The sequence below is a fragment of the Danio rerio genome, chromosome 10, assembly GCF_049306965.1.
Source record: "Danio rerio strain Tuebingen ecotype United States chromosome 10, GRCz12tu, whole genome shotgun sequence".
NCBI lineage: Eukaryota > Metazoa > Chordata > Actinopteri > Cypriniformes > Danionidae > Danio > Danio rerio.
In genome coordinates, this window is record NC_133185.1 from 30,516,589 (window position 1) to 30,538,407 (window position 21,819).

General features: G+C 34.5%; 1 protein-coding gene across 7 annotated transcripts in view; it reads right to left on the bottom strand.

The window, feature by feature from the left end:
• Nucleotides 1-21,819, bottom strand: part of tiam1a (TIAM Rac1 associated GEF 1a) — a 121,303-nt gene that overhangs the window by 12,636 nt on the left and 86,848 nt on the right. For 5 of the 7 annotated variants that reach the window (XM_073914761.1, XM_073914764.1, XM_073914763.1 and 2 more), the window contains one exon: nucleotides 50-277. In XM_073914761.1, coding sequence (XP_073770862.1) covers nucleotides 50-277 — 228 coding nt within the window. Of the gene's footprint in view, nucleotides 1-49; nucleotides 278-11,530; nucleotides 14,324-14,742; nucleotides 14,996-21,819 lie in introns of those variants that run through there. The other 2 variants (XM_068223971.2, XM_073914765.1) reach the window with 2 other exon arrangements.

A 21,819-nucleotide genomic window follows, 5' to 3' on the forward strand; every position in this document is an offset into this window, starting at 1 on the left:
ACATGGTAAATCAGAAACACAAGGCTTTGAAAAAACAGATGACACTAACCTTAACGTAGGTCCTCTCAGTGTCCACCAGCTCACTGATGACCTTGCGGAGTTTATCTGCGTCAGAGAGCTGGCGAGGGGTGAAGAGACCAGGCAGTGGAGAGATTGGGCTGGGCATGCAGGATGAAGATGAGGAAGAAGTGGAGGAAGATGAGGAACAGGAGACGGGACCCTCGTTGGAATTCATATCATGAAGGTTGCGGCAGAAGGCGGTCACCTGCTCTGTACTCTGTGGATGAAAACAGATCGTTCAAATTAACTCTAGGACAAAGGACAAGATTTTAAAGAACCGACTTCAATATTCTCCGCATTTTTTTATGTGTGAACATTATAGAAAAGGGCTGTATCTGAAATCACCTTCTAAATAGTGCACTACACCGTGTCTCAAAAAACAACAACAAAAAAACGAGCAATAATATATCATACAAAAATAAAAGTAAGACTGGTTATCGTACTACAAGAATAAGAATGACTACATTTCGTACAGGAATAACAGCACAATCTGTGCATTAGCCTATTGCTTTTATTTACAGTACATTTCAATGATGTAAGGATGGCATAATGATGGCGCATTTATTTTTAGCTAGGCTTAAAGGCTAAAATAAAAATGGTGTTTCCCAATGAAGATAAGAGTTTGATCAAAGGTTTACAAGAACTAAAAACTGGAGAAAAGGTGGACTAGATTACTTGCTGGCAAATATTGATTGCACTTGATCAGTATGTCGTGTGGCGAGTGGTTGTCCATGCTCATACTGTTGAAAATATCACCACTGTCCAAGTCATGGTACTGAGCCAAAAAGCCACAGACCCATCGCACTGTTCAACAAATTGCACGGGAGTCAAGCAATTAATGACTCTGATATGTTAACGCTGCTTTGTTTCTGTGCCTGCTAATTTAGTTTGCAAGTAATAAAATTGTAGCGTTCTATCAATATTTGGGTTATTATTTAACAAGGTAATGCTGTGATATAATTCAGATGAGGTGGAAAACGTATACATATCATACAATTTCATCTATTTGCTAGATAATTAAAAAATACAATTCAAGTTTGAGATATTTCAACAAAATTCTGACAGAATTAATTTTGTTTGGATTTTTCAAGATGCTTTGATGGAGCAGGCATTTATTGTGCTGTCCTAAACCAAAGTGGATGTTCTAAAGTTCACTCAATCAATCCCACAATGCACTGTAAAAACGATTGTACAACCCATGTACACCCAACAACTGAGTGTTCCTATTCACTCACTAATTTTCATTCAATCTTTCAAAGGGACTATATTAGTGGACTAATGTAGTGAATGAGGGTATCACGGTCAATTTTGGATAGATTCAGCAGACTTTCAAGTAATTCCAAACATAAGCTCAAACAGAAACACTGATGAACTAAAAATGAAAACAATATTTGTTCTAAAATTGACTCAAATCACCGTGATTGATATTTTCCGACAGGATAAAACTATCCTTTTGATATCCTTTTGAATAAATAATAATGTGCAAATAAATAAATAAATGAAATAAGTTTCCCACACAGGCTATAAAGTTTTTAATTGTAAAATTACAACTGTGAAAATGACTAAAATGTATTATGGATAACAGTGCAGTAGCTGGAAATATCACTTTACAATTAACAAAATCTAATCGTACATATATATATATATATATATATATATATATATATATATATATATATATATATATATATATATATATATATATACATACACACACACACACACACACACACACGCACACACATACAGTAGGTGAGAGTTCAAAGTGGCTATTAACGCCGCGGCTGGTACCGCCGCCGTTTGAAATAGGTGCCGCTCTGTTTTTAGTGTATGACCGCAGTTTGTGAATGAGCCGCCAGGGGGCGCAAAGGGACGGGATGCGAACGGACAGAAATAGATCATACAGCTACTGTGCTTGTAAATGATATTAAACAATAAGTCAAAGCATTATAATTCCTTCATTAATCATTTAAAATTTGTTAACACGCTTTATTGTAAACTTTTTAAGTGCAAAGAGGATTCGTTTTGGAAAATAGAATTGAAGAAGTAAAAGACAACTAAAATGAAAGCACAAACATTTAGTACAAATAAGTAGTCTTAAATAAATAAATAAATAAATAAATAAATAAATAAATAAATAAATAAATAAATAAAGCAGCCTAAATATAGAAAGATGTTCAGTGTTTGCTATTTTGATAGGACTAAGACAAGACATTTTCATTTATGTTTTATTTCTGTTTTTATTTCCATTTTCGTTGTTGATTATATTTTACTATCTTATTTATGTCTCAACAATTGTACATAAACGAATAATAAACGAATAATGAAAATAAATGAATAATGAAAATATGCCTAAATAAATTATTTATTTAAAGACATTGCCGTACAGTACGTGAAACACTGAGAAAAATAAATTGACCTACCTTAAGCAGATCACTAAAAGTATAATAAAATTATTTTTGCCGCAGGACATAAATTAAGTCTTGCAGGTTTATTTTTAATAATTTAGTTTCAGTTCTGTTCATTTTTTTTTCAAAACGTCAATGTTCTCCTTTAAAGTAGCTATAACTGTTGTTTTGTTTTTTTGTTTTTTTTTTTACTTATGGCTCAGTATGTTTTGTATTTTAACTTCATATTCAGTCACCTTGCAAATGTGTGTGAAATATAATGCCGCATAACTGCGGAAAAAGAAGAAAAAACTGTCGAAGGTTAGAGCTAATTCATCAAAATAAGCTATATTAAAATACAACATTTATGTTAATACAGGCAGAGTGTGAACAAACTCAAGGCTAAGATATGCGCTTGCCTTTTAATGCATTTGCGGCCTTTAGGCTACAGGCAACTATGTATAATAATGTTTTTTTTTTCTTGTTTTTTTTTTTGTATGGTAAAGGACAATACACATTATGTTATTGATGTAAACTTAGGCTAAAACTTACCATTGATAAACGTGACCTACCTCAAGCAGATCACTTAAAGTATAAAAAAATAAAGTAGGCTATATATATATATTCTTAATAAACTTCACAGCCACAAATATAAAAACAACTTGTATTAAAACTGGGCGAGGATTAGAAAGAATACGATGCTTGTTATATATAATTTAAATTTTGATTCCAATTTCTGCAAGCACATTTTTTCACTCGCTACTCTGCCAGAAACTTCGCCGCCGGAGAGCACCTCAATAATGTAAACATTTGTTTAAAGATGGAGCGCAAGATGTGCCGAGTGGCAACATGTGAAGAACGATGGCAAAGCTAAGTGTGATTATTGTAATAAACTAAGTTATAAAGCAGAGTCCCGACCAACAGGACTAAGCATATGCGGTTGGCTCATTCTTCACGAATATAGAATTAAAATAATGGCGCGTTAGGTTCACTAAGCAGCGCATTCTCTCCGCCTCATCGTTTAACCAGCGGGACACGCTGCTGAAGCAGGAGAGACACTCCGTCATTCATAATCTTAGCTGATGTATCGGAGTCGAAAGAATATATCAAAGAGGAATTTTCTTTTAACAGTCCCGATATGTTTAATCTTTTTATTTTATTTTTTTTTTCGTGTCATTTCTCTTCAGCAAATTAGATATTTTTTAAAGCTGCTTGATTCTTTTAAAACCGAAAGCAGGGCCCATAGTGTTTTTCCATAAGATACTCCTTTATGAATGTTTTAATTTTTTTATTAAAGTTTTTAATGTGCTTTTTGATAGTTTTATTTTATTTCAAGCAGCATCTAAATGCGAATTTATCCTCAAAACTTGGCATGAGAGCGATGCAAGTCATGTGTGGCATAATTGCCTTTTTTCCCTGTGCGTGCGAGATCAATTTCTGATCTTTTTGCAACTAAAATGAAAGCATAAACATTCAGTACAAATAAGTAGTCTTAAATAAATAAATAAATAAATAAATAAATAAATAAAGCAGTCTTTTAACCTAAATATAGAGAGATGTTCAGTGTTTGCTATTTTGACAGGACTAAGACAAGACATTTTCATTTATGTTTTTATTTCTGTTTTTACTTACATTTTCGTTGTTGATTATAGTTTACTATCTCATTTTATGTCTCAACAATTATAGATAATAATAAACGAATAATGAAAATTAATGAATAATGAAAATAGGCCTAGATATATTATTTATTTAAAGACATTGCCGACATTGAGCTTAAGTTGAATGCAGCTTCATCAAAAGCAGAAAAAAATAAAATAATTTGACCTATTTTAAGCAGATTATAATAAAAATATTTTTGCCGCAGGACATAAATTAAGTCTAGCAGGTTTGTTTTTTTAATACTTTAGTTTCAGTTCAGTTTTTTTTTTCAAAACGTCAATGTTCTCCTTTAAAGTAGCTATAACTGTTGTTTTGTTTTGTTTTTTTACTTAATTGCTCAGTATGTTTTGTATTTGAATTTGACGCGTCAGAAAAAAAACCGCTGAATCTCTGCAAATATTTGGTTAACTTATAAAACAAATGTATGGTTTAGTGATGTTAGTAATGCATAGAAAAATGCAAAGCAGAATTATTAAAGTTATTATTTCATTGATCTGAACATAACCATTTATAATATAATTACTAACCCGTCGTCTAAAATATTAAAATAATAAAATAGTCTATTATTTTATTCATGGCTAGAGCTTGATTAAATTGATTAACAAGCCATGTGCTTTTGTTTGTTTGTTCTCGGTACTGGGTATACGCAAAACATTTTCTAAAATGTCAAGCAGTATTTGTCTATAGAGCAGCATTTTGCTAATTATAATAGTCCTTTATATTTATATACGTGTTTTTGCATATTCGTTATTTCACTTGATGCATTCGTTATTTAATGTTTGAATACTGAAATAAAAAGCCATCGTTTAAAAGGTTATTTCACCATCAAAATGTAGCCTGTTATATGTATCATTAACGTTTTATATAAAACTGCTGTGCAGTGTAAATGGGACCTTAATACAGTTTAAAGCGAAGTTGTCTGTAAGGATGATGGGCATGGCATGTCTATTGTTGTGGCTCGCGTTGTGAATATTAGAAAATAACTGTCGGGTGAAGGCTTTATGGTCGTGCGGAATTGTCTGCTGCTGTCATGGTTCAGCAGGCAACACCCTATTCAGCTAGGCTATGTTCGGTGTTTGTATGTACAAATTCGTTTTGGCGAATGCTAGAGCGTAATAGAGATATTTTAAATAACAAGTATAGTTCAGTCCAGAAGTTGCTGTGCATAGAAACATTCATTTTCATAAGGCCCCATTTGCGGTTTGGTTTTAAAACGCATAGGTTTTGCTACGGTTACGCCATCCGTCCTCGGGAGTTTTGGATTTTGTGTAACCATGTTTGTGGAAAACACTTGAGGGTGGAGACATACCCCTTCCCCCGTCTCATAACCAAAAGCTTGTCTTTCAGTTGTTAATGGGCATCGAGACCGAAGTCATGTCGAATTTCCACTGTCGGCCTATAGCTCGCAGCGCGTAACGCAAACCCAGCCCCCAGAACGTCCCCCGAGTGTTGGCATCGTGCATCCGTTAATAACTCGGTAGAAAATGTATTTTATAACATCCTCATTTAGACACAGTCAAACATTCAGCCCAAATGCACTGGAGAGACCTGAAACGTGTTCCCAAAAATGCTCTGTTTGCACGATTTGATTATTATCATCATATCCAAATACTTTATAAATAATATTCTTAACCTTCTCTGGTGTTTATTGTTTTTAGAAAATATCTAAAATCTTTTAAAAGAAAATATCTTGTAAAATAAAAGTTTGATTTGGCTTTAACGGTTTTATTTATGTATAGGCCTACCTAAACTGTTATAGCTTGCTTTTGCTTGTTTTATATTGGTTTATTTATTTAATGCGATTTTATTATATCCGATAATGTAATTCTTTAAATTATATTTCAATGTGGCTTAGGCTTATCAAGATATGACACTTGTTTTGAGTCTACAAAAGGTAATTTGTAAAGTGTTATGTCTTTCTGTTGTATTCATATGGTGTATTATCTGCAAAATAAATAACAAAAAGAAAGAAGCCGCTAGCAGCATCCACAGAGCTGTGAAGAGAGCGCTCTTTTGCTCGGTCTCTCACACACAATCTTTATGTCTGCTGTGTCTTTAATATGGTGTGTAGATTATTATGCGTTATTGAAACATCAAGGGGGACGCAGCAAAATCACTTATAAATTAAAATTGTATTATTCTATGCAACAGCCTTACATTTAAAACGGAAACATAAGGGCGATTTTAAGCAAAAAGACCTCAGCCTATAAGTCTAGATGTTTTCTTTTCCTTTTTATTTATTTGTTTATTTGTTTGGCGCATGTGTGCGATAGGAAAACTATAGTGTAATTACGGCAAGCCATCTTTCCCAGACTCGGGGCAAATTCCTTTCACTCCGTCCCGAAGCCCCAGCTGGCCCTCCTGCCATCCACTGCGTAAAACATATGCTGGATAAGTTGACGGTTCATTCCGCTGTGGCGATCACAGACTAATAAAGGGACTAAACCGAAAAGAAAATGAATGAAGAATGAATGAATAAATTAATAATAATAAAATAAAAATAAGGTAATAATAAACACAAATGCCGCGTAAGCGGCCTTTTTTTTAGAGATGGTACATTTGAATTGCCTCTTCCCACTTCCCCCACCTCGAAATTGAAAGTTGCAAAGAGAACTCAATAGCAAAGATCATAGCCTATTAACACATCAACACATAGTCCATTTACACATCAACACAGTGCAAGTTTAGCGGAAGAATGTCAAATCAGAATCACGCAGATGAAGCACACCAGCTACTACTATGAAACTATTAAAATTGTTTTGTCATAAATTTGCTTATTTGCAGCAGCTTTTTTTCGCGCAACAGAAAAGCGGCGTTGGGAAGCCGTCAATAAATAAAAACAGGGTCAATAGTGAAAATCGGCTTTTCATTGTATCCCTATTACCTATATCAATGCATTGAAGGCCTTTTATGGTGTCATCTCGATAGAATAGCCTAAGTTATAAATAATTTAAAGAACAAAATTATAAAAACTCACATTACATAAATAAACAATTAAAAATATGTTTAGGTTGTCTATTTAATTGCCCTCGTGATGATGGTGTGCTTTATCATTATGTGCGTTTTACTTATAACTAACCTGATTTAAACGATGGATCTGCGACAGAGAAACTAGGGGTTTTGGGGGACATGCATCACTATATCCTTTTTTTCCCCAAACTGTGCATAGTTCAGCTGCAAGTTACTGTACGTCTTTTTTTGGAAAAGCACCCCATGTCCGCTAGTGCCGCGCGCCTCTTTCTCTGGGCAAAAATGAGTTGATTTTTAAAATAATAAATATATAGATTAATTAAATTTTCAGCAAAAGAGACATTTATTTCATATTTCACTATGCATTTCATCTGATCTTTATAGCTTAATTAAACACATATTGTCAAAACCCACACATAGGCCTATTGTATGAAAATGAAAAGGGCATTTTTTGTTATTATTACACTACTATTTGTTATTTGTTGCCTAGGCTATTTTCACATTTGAGGTGCTTTATTGGCATGACAAGTAACTGTACATTCGTTTTGCCAAAGCAGTGCGCGTCTCACAAACAAGACAGTGCAAAAAGGGCAGTAGTGCAAACAAATATGAAAATAACATATAGGCTAATAAAAAAATGATTAATAAAAATAAAAATAGAATAAAAAATAAAAATATAATAATAAAAATAAAAATAGATTTTTGATAACATTAAACAGGATAAAGGTAATAATAGTAGCCTATTATCAAAAGTAAGTCCACATAAAGAGTTCCAGTATTTGTGTGTTGGAGACAGGAGCGGGTATTGTTGGGTGAACACACAGCAGCACACACACTCCCCCAGTAAGATGGGTTCTGTTCGACAGGGACTCAAAGTTGTTTTGTATGTGTTGGATTATCGGGTAGAATTTCTCCCGGATCTCGGAGTATTTAGTGCACTCGGGATATGCAGCTCCGTCTCAATCAGCTGCTGAGGGCACAGCCGCTTCTCCACCGGCAGCCATGTTTTTTTTTGTGCGGGCCCGTCTTTACGGCTAGCTGATGTCCGCTGCCCGCTTCTAACATGTTAGAAAATACTGCAAATCAAGCTGTCGGTATCTCCCCGCGGTTGAAATTTTTCGTTATTCCGAAAAAAAGAAGAAGAAATATCAGCGCGCAGTAGTTGCTTTCTAGATTATTTAGGCCTATTCAGCTGTTTTAATCTTGCAATTCTGATAATTAGAGATAATGTCTGTTCAACTTGTCTGTCATTTATTTCTCATTTGCTACTTATTTTATTAATTTGTTGATGTTAATATACTACATAGTCTTGTATATGCATATCTAAAATCCTTTGGCATTCAAATTTGCTTTGAACTTGAAAGAGAGAAAGAATCGGATTTTACCTGTCAGAGCACATTGCATATGCTTTTTTTGAAATAACATTTATTTAACAAATATTTTAGCACATCGAAAGTAATTAAATTACCTGTCTTTTGATTAAAACCTTTATGCAAAAAGATCAGAAAAAAAGGCAATATGCGACACATGACATGCATCGCTCTCATGCCACGTTTTGAGGATAAATTCGCTTTTAGGTGCTGCTTTGAATAAAATAAAACTATTAAAAAGCACATTAAAGAATACTCATAAAATAAAACCTTGATAGAGGAGTATCTTATGAAAAAACACCAATTGACGGGCTCTGCTTTCGGTTTTAAAAGAATCAAGCAGCTTTAAAAATATAATTTGCTGAAGAGAAATGACAGGGAAAAAAAGATTGAACATATCGGGACTGTCAAAAGAACATTCCTCTTTGATATATTCTTTCGACTCCGACACATCAGCAAAGATTATGAACGACGGAGTGTCCTCCACTGCTTCAGTGGCGTGTCCCGCTGGTTATAAAGGAGGAGGCGGAGAGAATGCGCTGCTTAGTTTCGGCTCGATATATTTAAATAAAAACTAACAACGAGCTGCTTATAACGCTCAAAAAGTTAAACTCAAATGCACAACCCTTGTTGGTTGCACCTGCAGGATGCACAATGAACCTAACGCGCCATAATTTTAATTCTATATTCGTGAAGAATGAGCCAACCGCATATGCTTAGTCAGTCCTGTTGGTCGGGACTCTGCTTTATAACTTATTAGTTTATTACAATAATCACACTTAGCTTTGCCATTGTTCTTCACATATAGCCACTCAACACATCTTGCGGTCCATCTTTAATGTTTAGATTATTGAAGGTGCTATTGACGTTTTGAGAAAAAAATTCATAGTACTGAAACTAAATTATTAAAAATAAACTTGCGGGACAAGGCAAGCACATATCTTAGCCGTTTGTTCACACTCTGCCTGTATTAACATAAATGCTGTATTTTAATATAGCTTATTTTGATTAATTAGCTTTAACTGACAGCCTTTTCTTCTTTTTCCGCGGTTATGCGGCATTATATTTCACACGCATATGCAAGGTGACTGAATATGAAAATAAAATACAAAACATACTGAGCCATTAAGTAAAAAAACAAAACAAAACAACAGTTATACTTTAAAGCAGAACATTGACGTTTTGAAACAAAAAAACGGAACTGAAACTAAATTATTAAAAATAAACCTGCCAGACTTAATTTATGTAATATTTTCATTATTCATTTATTTTCATTTTTCGTTTATTATTATGTACTATAATTGAAACATAAAATGAGATAGTAAATATAATCAACAACGAAAATGTAAATAAAAACGTAAATTAAAAATATAAATGAACATGTCTAGTCTTAGTTCTATCAAAATAGCAAACACTACATCTCTCTATATTTAGACTAAAAGACTGCTTTATTTATTTATTTATTTATTTATTTAAGACTAATTATTTGTACTGAATGTTTGTGCTTTCATTTTAGTTGTCTTTCATTTCTTCAATTCTATTTTCCAAAACGAATCCTCTTTGCACTTAATAAGTTTACAATAAACCAGGTAAAAAAAAAATTAAATGTAAGTTGAGGTGATCGCAAGTTCACAACTGTGAGGTGATGTGCTCTATCGGCAGGATAATCTATATTATTTTGCTGTTTTTCATATGCGCACGTTTAAGATTTGAGATTATAACATTGCCATGATAGTCAAAGAAATCAAAACATTATTTTCACCCCAACGCAATTTAATCGGGCACTGAAGGCTAATAACTTAATTCTTATATTAGCTTTTTGACTTCTCACCATGTATCTTTTCTACAGCATAGTATAGTGTAAGAGCATGTCTATTACCAGAAAAACTAAATTAAAATTATATTTTAATTGAACACATCACATCACATACAGTAAGCTACGCCTACAGAACAGTCTGTTTAGCATTGTGAAAAGGCAAAGCTGAATATCTGTGGTTAAAGTGCCACCCAGCGGTCAAATGCTGCTGGCGCATCAAGCACCGCCGTCGCCACGGCATGAATGGCGGCACAAGGAACACATTGAAGTAGTAACATCTGTATACACACACACACACACACACATATATATATACATATATATATATATATATATATATATATATATATATATATATATATATATATATATATATATATATATATATATATATATATATATATATATATATATTTACCATTATGACTAAAAACCCCCTTAAAAATGTAATTCAGTGCAACAATAGTTTATTATTCAAAAATCTTGCCTGTTTTATTTAGCATATACTGTATATAATTAAATTCTGTTAAACATGTGCTATTATATTAAGAGAATCATAGTGCCAACCCAAAATGTAATTTTAAACCTTTAAAACTGCCAAAGATTTATGAAAGTGACATATCAGTAGAATTACAGTGGAATAAGCATTACTATATTTTTAGATAACTCCCTGGCAGATCTGGTAAATATTTTGCCAGGTTGTCTTGGGCACTAAAAGTTTACATTATAAATCAACAAACCCAATAAAATCAAAACTCACAAGGTGAAACTTTTACAACCTTTAATAAGTCTCGATCATATGAAAACACCAGCAGCAGGTAGGCACACACCAACACAGGTACTCTGAAAATTCAGGAGAAGCATTTCCAGTTCCAAACACATGCATTCAGCGAGTTTCTGGCTGAACTCTAAAAACAAGGCACATCATGGTTTATGGATGGCTGGATGACATGTAATTACAAGAGTCTTTGTGGTAATAACTTTAAGATGGTCTAGATCTGAGCTCTGAAAGGAACAGTTCGTCTCTTTGGGAAATCTGGCACAAGGAGGATTTTTCCATCAAGAAATGTGTCAACAAGTTTTCAGAAAGAACATTCTGCTCTAAGACAAGTTTATGTTGCCTTCCCACCCTTTCAAAAAATGCCCAAACACAGCCTTCCTAAATTAATGTAATAAAAAGACAGATTACACAACACACAATCATTTGCATCATCTAGCTTTCGAATACCTAAATAAAAACAATTAGCATCCATCTAAAAGGCACAAACCTGTCCAAAACAAACAGGTTTCAATCCAAAGATCTTCAAGCCCACATCTGAAGGTTTAAAGCAAGAGTTTTGGGGATCATCAGCGTGATGTTCAGGAGGAAGTGGAACAGATTCACTCAGACAGGAGGAGCAGAGGACAGATGGGGCTTCTAGCAGCATGAATTCCCCTCTGATAAACACACAGTGACGGACTGACAAAAAGCCTGCACACCATGACATGCCTTAACTGGCCTGGACAGCCTGTAGAGAGGTGGAGCAACGCAGGGTGGTAGAAATGCAGTGCTTTGGTGTTTTTTTCCAGGTTAAAGACAACATCTGTCCCATGTAGAAATCTGATTATGACTATATGCAAATGACATATATAACATACAAATTCATGTTTGGATTTTACATATAAAATATGTCATTCCAAAAGTTTGCCAAAATTGCCACTTGCATGTGTTTTTTTTTCCAACCATTGTAATTACAATGATGTACTGTACATGTAGGTTGAATATATTAGCTATAATTTCCGTTTGAGGTGGCATGTTGTGGATCACCAATGACAATTAATTACTGTTGTTCCTTGTACTGTAAAAAACAGTACTGCACTTGTAATTTAAGCCTACAGGGCAAGTTTTCCAGCTGGTTTTGAAAGTAAGGTGTATCTTAAAAATGCATGACCTGAAACCTGATCTAAATCAACCTTCTGAGAAAAGACCTTTCAAAGATGATGAATTTCTGATTATGTGCTATAAAACCTTTTTGTGATATTTTACAAGTACAAAACGGTCTATTGTCTGTTGAACACTGAAGCATACTGAAGTACACCTTGCATAAAATTCACACAATTTGCTAAACCAATTGGAACCGTCTGTGAAATTTGTGTGGAAAAATTTTTCATCTTCACACAAATTTTTGATTAGGTGGATTCCTATTGAAACTACATCTCACCTGTTTCAAGTACACCAAGTACATCTTTTGCGGAGGGACTATCTTCTAGGCAGATCAATGTTTGCTTATGTGATGCCTTTTTTGTCATTTGTTTTTAGGCTACAAATGTAATGTCATTTCCAGTGGTGTAAAGAGTACAGAAAAAGCATACTCAAGTAAAAGTACCATTGCCTAAAAATGTAGTGCATGTAAAGTTAAAGTATCTGTTGAAATATTACTCAAAGTATGAGTAAAAAGTAGACCTTTCAAAAGTACTCAAGACTAGTGAGTAGTGAGTATTATGCTGTGAAAAGCTGAGGATGATTTACATGTAATTTGTGGATGTGTGTAAACGTATACATTCTGTAGTGCATTTAATTATTGCCCAGCAGGCACACAACATCATAAGACGTTAATATTAGGTTAGATTTAGGTCGTGGCATCAGGTGACCATGTGACAAAATGTCTAGCCAGAATCTAAGGACAACTTTATTTTGATGTCCAATAACAACGTCAAATGACATTGATATTTGGTTGACTTCAGGTTGTGCTGGAAAGTGACCCAAATCTAACTTGAAACCAACATCTTAAACCAACGTCATATTGATGACAAATATTGACATTTACTCGTCATGTATTGCAACCAAAATCCAACATCTGATAGATATCTTAGTGAGAAAGTACACACAGCGTCAAGCTGTAACATTGTTACATTTTCGGTTGATTTTCGGTTGGACATTTTACATTGCTTTTGGCCTGACATTGGGTTCTGATGTCAACCCGATTTTCATTTCGAAACAAAATGAAACATCCCCATGACATTGGGGTACAATGTCAATCTGATGTCATGTTGACATCCTGTACCTGCTGGATGTTTAAGGACATTTCTAAACAGCATCTAAACAGTCTCTGGGTCAATGCGTGCAAAGATTTTAGACATCTTGGACACTTTTAATGCTTCCAAACTGTTGGCTGCAATTATAAATCGCCAATAGTTCATTATGATGTGATTTACCTTCTCTGTGATTGGACAGGAATCACAAGACAAATTTTTCTTTAAATAATAAACATTTATTGCAAAGCATTTTCGATTTTAGCATCCAGAATTTTTATTTTAGCCCAGAATTCCCTAATAGAATCGTCTTTATGTAAGATTTAGATACATCGTCACCTTTGGTCCTATCTGACATTTTTGTCAAAATTGAGTTATTGACTCATTATTATATTATTTATTTAAAAAACAAATATTACACACATACTGTTTGCTATGGAATGCAAAACTTTGAAGCTCAATAGCTCAAAATCATTCAGAACGCAGATAGAACCTTATAATTCCAAGGTAAATTTATGTCTCTTTAAAAAAACAAGTAAAAGTAGCCAACTGGCAGACTACAAGCATTCCTTTTTCAGATAGAGACCAATACCAAGTACTATAGATGTAAACAGTATACACATGCAGCTTAAGTTTACATTTAGCGTTTTAGCTTCATCAAAAAAGGCAATTTTGAGGTAAAACCTTACATAGTGTAATTACTGCTCAGCTAAATCTATGGCATTTTACAACTTCATCTGAACATCAATTACCATCACGCAGAACTACTAGGTAGTAAAATTTTTAATAGAATAACTTGATTTCACCCATTTAAATAAAGCAATTAAGAGTAAATGAGAGAAAGCCTGAATAATTTTACACTGGTAGTTATGAATTATAGTGCAACTACTCTAGGTGCTAAACAAACTAAATCTATACTGCTATTCTGAATAGAGAATACATTCCCAGGGGGTAAATTTTTGTGCTGCCAACAAAACTCCCATCAATGGAATCTGCCTTGCAAACAGTACTTTCTAGATAGTTGCATCATGTCCTACTAGAAAAAGAGCCCAGGTAAAAAAAAAAAAAATACAAATTTTTTTTTGATATGTATATATATACTTTTATTACAGTTAGTTAATATAGACCTGATTTGAAACATAAAATATAACGGCACAAATTTGTTTGCTTTAATAAAAACAACAACAACCTCAACATCACATTAATAGCGTAAGTAATCATGTATTCTTTTTTTTATCTTTTAAAATCAATTTAAGTGTTAAATGGATGCGTTACACAACTTAAGTTGCATCGAACCCAGAACAACACTTAAAAACTGTCATGTGCAACCCTATACATCCACACACAACCGACTAAGCTGCCAAATGTGACATATTATCCCTATAGTATTATAAACTGAGCCCATGACCTGTTACGTAACACTGGATAAGTATCACACACACAAAAACAAAAACACACTCAAGCTCACCAATTGCAGCATGTCATAGATGGACTCTGAGGAGCGTTTGGAGCTTCTGTGTCTCCACAGCACAGACATTGTGCTTCCCAAAGGTCACAGAAGATGTCACGCCGGGGCAACCGTAATAAAAACACAGGAAGAACCTCCGCCTCCAGCTTATCTTTACCCAAAACGTGTCACTGTGAGAGCAAGAACGAAGCTACTCCGAGCAGAAACAGATACGCCGATTTAGTCTTCTCTACTACAAACTCCCAAATCCACTATAGATTCCCAATCCACACAGCCTCCTCCCTCCTTCCCTACAATTTCTCCATACGCCTCTGCTTGTCTGAGCTGGTTTTTCGCCGGATGGATGGAATGGGGATCTGACAGCTGTGGCGGTACAGTAAACACTCAGAGAGAGGGAGAGAGGGAGAATAAAAAAAAGAGAGGGAAAGAGAGAGGAGGGTAGAGAGAGATAATAATAATAATAATCTCATGGGCAACAGGATGAGGAGGACAGATGGAAAGGGGATGCTGGGACATCATAACACAGCTGGGTAAAGCACAGCTCTTGCAGGTGAAAACGCCAACATGAAGAGAACAAAGACAACAGGTGTGGCGCAGTGTTTGTCTTTGTTAAGATGGAAGTGTAGGAATGACCTTAGACACAGAGAGGTTTGCTGGGGCTGTGTTGCTGCGTATAATGCACAGGTTTGGAATGTGTTAAGCTCAGGTGCTCATACAGGTGCTACAGGTGATCTGGCTTGCAGTGTACCTTAAAAAAAAATTGTCCTCAGTTTTTCTTTGTAAATTCCTGTATGTTACTTATACACTCCAATTACTATCAGACTATTTTATTAACAGACTTTACAATAGGGTTTCATTAGTTATTACATTTAACTAATAATGTAATAATAATAATTTAATACAGCATTTTTTAATTAACATCTACTAATGCTTTATTAAAATCCTAATTCATGTTACTTAACATCAGTTAATGCACTGTGTTAACATAAACAAACAATGAACAACTTTATTAACTATTTACTTACTAATGTGAACAAATATGAGCAAATACTGTAATAAGTGTATTGTTCATTGTTTGATCATGTTAGTAAATATATTATGCATAAAACATTAACGAATAGAAACTTATTGTAAAGTGTTACCATTTTTATATACACAAACAATATCTACACACAGGCACATAAACTATATATATAATCCAATTTTTACACCAATGTTAATTTATTACAAATATTTGATTTAAAATTTATTTATTTATAATTAATATTTTATTTTATTAGGTTTATTTCAATTAAATAAACTATTATTTTTACTTTTGGTATTATATTATATTATATTATATTATATTATATTATAATATATTATATTATATTTAATATACTAATAATAATCATTATTAATCTTTATAAAATAAAATAAATTGCTCAGCATATATGAGTATCCCCCCAGAAATGTTTTTTTTTTTGCAATATTTTGCATAAATTTAAATTCATTATTTTTCCATTTCTAAAGATGATCTGTGACTAAAATATTATTTTAATAAATATATCTGTTTAATAATCTGTTTATTTTAAATGCACCAAAATACATTACCCCTATTCACAAAGAAATGGATAAAAATATTCATTTTCAAAATGGAGTGTACTCAATTATGCTGAGCACAGTATATATGTAAACCTTTAGTAACCTTGGAAACATTTTCAAAGCTTTTAAAGTTTTTTTTTTTTACATACAATAAAAATTCCTTTTTAATTAAATAAAAAAAACAAAAATAAACAATTTCCACAGTATTTTCCTGTGGAATGAATACTGCTAAAAAGACAGTCAAACCTTTACCCATTCAGCCAATGCATTCAGTCACGAGTCCTTACTTGCTCACACTATTAGCGGATCTAATGTCATTCAGCAAAAATACAGAGAGAAAGTTAGCAAACTCACAGTCACACGCTTGACAGGAGCCTTTATTGCTTTGTTAACTCATCTTATCAATGCACAGACTCGTAGAGGACAGGATGGGGAGTGTTTCCTTCCCTGGAGAGCTGAGAAAAGCCCTTATCCTTTGAAACAGACTTTACTATGGCATACATTAAACCAAGCTCAGTTTCTTGATGGAGCCTTTACTTTTGAATATGTCTATCCAACGTTATCTAAACATTACTGCATTTAAAAATTCTAATACTTTTAACATTCAGCATGCAAGCAACTAAAGCTCACTGGATCCAATATGAAAGTTCAGCTCTGCCTTAGGTGCACACAAACTACTCTTCTTATCCAATTTGTCCGTCTTTATCTCACAACTCACTTCACACACAAGCTTAACGGATTTGCAGCACCCCTGAGCGTTCACAGCTAGAAAAAAACATGCAAATCCATAAATTTCTCTTGAGATTTCATGCGATGCAGGTTGCAACAAGCATGAAGCTCCACATCATGTGCATCCTTAAACCAATCACGATTAAAAGAATCCAGTAGAGGAAACCTCCTCTCTTTTCTACACACACACTCATACAGAGAGCAAATCCAGGCTGATGTGAAAAGTCAATATTTAGACAGTTAACAGCCTAAACCCATAACCATTGCATTGGTATTTTCTCCGGAGTGATAACTGGAGGGTAGAACTGCTCGGCTGGCTGAACCGACATTGTAAATAAGTCTAGAGACGTTTTTTGGGGGGGGTTAGCAGGATGTTCCACTAGCCTCTGTGAGATACATGCAGTCATTATCAAGCCTGGAAAAATAATGAAGTCCTCCTGTCCTTTGTCTTCTAGGTTGTCTGTTTCCTCGGGCGGGTTTCTCCATAATTTATCAGAGTTAAGCGATTCAAATCGATGTGCATAATCAAGCAATTAGAATGCAGGGCTAATTAAAGGAGATGTCCTCCTCTCTTTTCCCCTTCTCGTCTCAAGGCGAGGAAAAGAAAACATAAGTGACGTGAGATAATAACGATAACCAGGCGTGTGATTAATATGGGAAGAGAGAGAATGAGGGGAAAATGAATCCCATAAATTATGCCCAGCTGAATCAGCTTGCCTTTGGCTGTCATTCTGTCAAAATCAGCAACAAACACAGAACAATAGGTAGTACAGTACAAGAGAAAGCTTTCAGGTGTGCTCAAAAATTGAGGAGATTACAAAAATAAGGCACCTTTTCCTTGCTGGGTTGGTTATCCTTTTGTTTTAAGGTATGTTAGTGTTTTTATTGAAAGTTATTGCATTGCCAGAATATGAGATAAATTTTATATATTTGATGATTGATGCATTATATTTTTATACAACGTAGCTTTTTTAAAACATAACGTAGGTCAATTAAAACTAATCTGATTTAAAGGGATAATTTACCCCAAAAATTAACTTTACTCAATATTTACTCTTCCTCAAGTGGTTTCAAACCTTTCTGAGTTTCTTTTTTTTTGACTGAACCTAAAGGAAGGATATTGTGAAGAAAGATGGAAACGGGTAAACATTGACTTCCGTTGTAGGAAAAACAAACATGGAGATCAATGGTTAAAGGTTTCCAGCATTCTTCATAAAATCCAGTATGACTTCAACATAACAGTTTTGGGTGAACTATACCTTTAAGTCACAATTTGCTGTCATATTTATGCGTTTGATTTGCTGAATTCCTTATGGAGCTGAACTAGACTTCTGCGACAAATGATTTTGACTTCAGATCAAAATCTTTTCAAATAATAATTATTATTGTGCTACATAACAGGTTTCGATTAGGAGTTTGTTTAGGAGTCAAACTATACCAACTGCTTGTTGATGCATCTGATTTACTTATATAGAATCAGCTCATTAGAGTATTTCATCGGAAGTCAAACTACACAAGTTGCACTAAACGTTTTTGATTAACCTGTACAGAATCAGCCCATGAGAGTGGTTCATTGGGAGTCAATCTATACCACTCCCACTATGCTACCCGAACCGTGCCCAGGCCCGTTTCCCAGATTGTTTGAGAAGTGTGAATGCTCTGAGTTGGGCTCAGGCAGGGTTCACTTGGGCTTTGGAGCGGTACGCTTGTGTGTGAGTGCAAAACGTGCCTGAGCCCGAAACTGAAGGCGAGACGTGACTTTTAAGGGACTGTTTGATATGGATTTATTAATCAATCTTACTGTTCAATGAATGCAAACTGTCATAGTTTATTAAAGACGCAAACCCCTCACTGCATGACAGCTGTACCTTCAGCAAACCTCCTAATTCCTGCAGCACGAGGACTTTATGATTGTTCATGAGTGTCAAAAGTGGGTGATCTGTTTGGCGAAATAACTGCAAGTCACTGCATATCTAACGACTTAAACAATATAACTGAAGAAATCTGCACTGTGCTAAGTGAGAGCGCTTACTGAACAGTGCACTTTGATTTTCTTTTACTGAATCAGCTTATAGGAGTCATTCACTATGAGTCAAACTATGGCTGCCTACTACTAAGTAGGTACTGCATTTGAATTTATACATACTACTCGGCCGCTAGAAAAGTACGTTCTATACAGTATGACTGTGAAAAGTATTAATGGAATTCGGACACACTGCATCCGCCATTCTGTCATGGTCACGTGATGTACTTGCGTCAGTTGCGTCGCTTTACTCCCATTCATGAATTCGCTTGTGGGGCATCATGGGATAGCGCAGCGTGCATGGAATGGGCACTCCAGAATCTCGCCGGAAATAGTAAGTCATCCGGGTACTTCTCGCATACTGTTTTTCGAATTCTATGAATTCGGACATGCTACTCGGCTCGCATACTGATTTTAGCATACTATATGGAAGTATGCGGTTTCGGACGCAGCCCATATCACTTGCACTGTACTTATTTGATTCACTTTTATAGAATCAGCCCATATGAGTCGTTCATTTGGGAGACAAACTAGACCAGTTGCACTGTATGCGTTTGATTCACTTTTACAGAATCAGCTCATAAGAGTCGTTCATTTGGGATTCAAACTATACCAGTTGCACTGTATTTGTTTGATTCACTTTTACAGATTTAGCTTATTAGAGTAGTTCACTGAGAGTCAAACTATATCAGTTGCACTGTACGTGTTTGATTCACTTTTATACAATTAGCCCATATGAGTAGTTCATTTGGTGGTTAACGTATACCAGCTGCACTGTACGTGTTTGATTCACTTTTATACAATTAGCCCATATGAGTCGTTCATTTGGTGGTCAACGTATACCAGCTGCACTGTACGTGTTTGATTCACTTTTACTGAATCAGCTCATAAGAGCCAGTCATTGGGAGTGAAACTATTAAATCTGCACTTGCAGGTGTATCCTTTCCTCATATTGGTGTAAGAATATACACATATGTGGAAGAATGTGAACAACTTGTAATCCTTATATTCAAGATTCCTCACCCCAGTCACAGTTGGAGTCATGAGAAGTTCTGTCAAAATTCTAAAGTTTTGTTCTACATTACAGTACATCAGTGAAAAAAAAAAAACTGACTCCTAGTGACACCAAGTGGGAATTTTGACTGGGGATATGGAGTATTTTGGGTCTGTGAACTGAACTAGAAGCAGTGACCCAGAATTAGAGTCTCTCTGTCCCAGTTTGACGATGTCCGAAAACAGCAGCCATGACGCAGTCCATCTATATTGTGTGGTCATGTGTCATAATGTCAATTACCAGCACAAAACACACATGCTACCAACTCATTCAGCATCGTGGATAGGACAGAGGGCATTTGGACAAGACAAACCCACACACACACACTCTGACACAAAATACGGTGTTGTTGTGGGTGAATTATTTGGGCTAAATGTGTTTCTGCAACAGATGGTGTGCCGAAGAACAGGCCAGAGAGACTGTGTCCGGCTGCCAGTGTCTGTGTGACAGACAAGGACATGGACATAAAGAAAGAAAAACAAAAAAGAGGCCAGATATCAGGTCAGTAAACAGAAAAACAATCCCACTGACCTACTGAGAGTAAGACTATTGAGGCTATTGAAGAGTAAGGATGAAAGTGTGGACTCTCACGAGAGAGACGATCAATGCTATACCATTTATACAGAAAACAATTGAAGTGGAAGTTACATAGTGTGTGTGTTTGTATGAGAGTTCAAACATCTGAGATCTTAATGAAAATCTGAGACTCAAAAATCAAACTTAACCTTAAATGACAGCAAAAGAAATGTCATGGAGTATGATAAAGCGATATTTAGCATTCGGGATGATTTAGATTGCTATTTACAATTAACATATACAAATGGTCAGATGCTGATTAACTGAAGGACAAGCAATACAGTATTTTAAAAATCACACCAAATGATGGACAGATCTCACTCATACAGTAGGTTTGTAGGAATTCAGTCGTAAAAATGAAATAATTTGTAAATTTTCATGCAGCTTAAATGATACTATGAAATTCAGCATTATGTATATAATTAAACATGGACCAATATTTATTCATCGAATGTATTCTGTTAAACTACAGACATGACCAATGCAGTCTTTTGTAGTTTGGGCAGTTTTTGAGAAAGTTCACGTTGCAAAGTAATTTCAAAATCTTGAAATCAACTTGTTTTGTTTGAAATAGCATCACACCTTTTGGTCAAAACTCTTCAAGCACAACTTGGCCTTAATTCACAAGCTGAAGTGTAAATTTAAAATTGCAAATTTCACTGCAATTACAGCATATAAATTATACAACTATTATTGCTTAACTAACACCCAATTTCTTATCTTAACACAATTACTTTGTTTATACACAGTTGAAGTCAGAATTATTAGCCCCCCTTTGAATTAATAATATATATTTTTAAATATTTCCCAAATGATGTTTAACAGAGCAAGGAAATGTTCACAGTATGTCTGATAATATTTTTTATTCTGGGGAAGGTTGTATTTGATTTATTTCGGCTAGAATAAAAGCAGTTTTTATTTTTTTAAGAACCATTTTAAAATCAAAATTATTAGCCCCTTTAAGCTATATTTTTTCGATTGTCTACAGAGCAAACCATCGTTATACAATATACAAATCGGTATTTTGGCAGCCAATATTGAGTACCGATTCCTTGTCATTGTGATCAGTCGTTACCAAGTACCAATTCTGACATTTTAAGCTTTATATAAC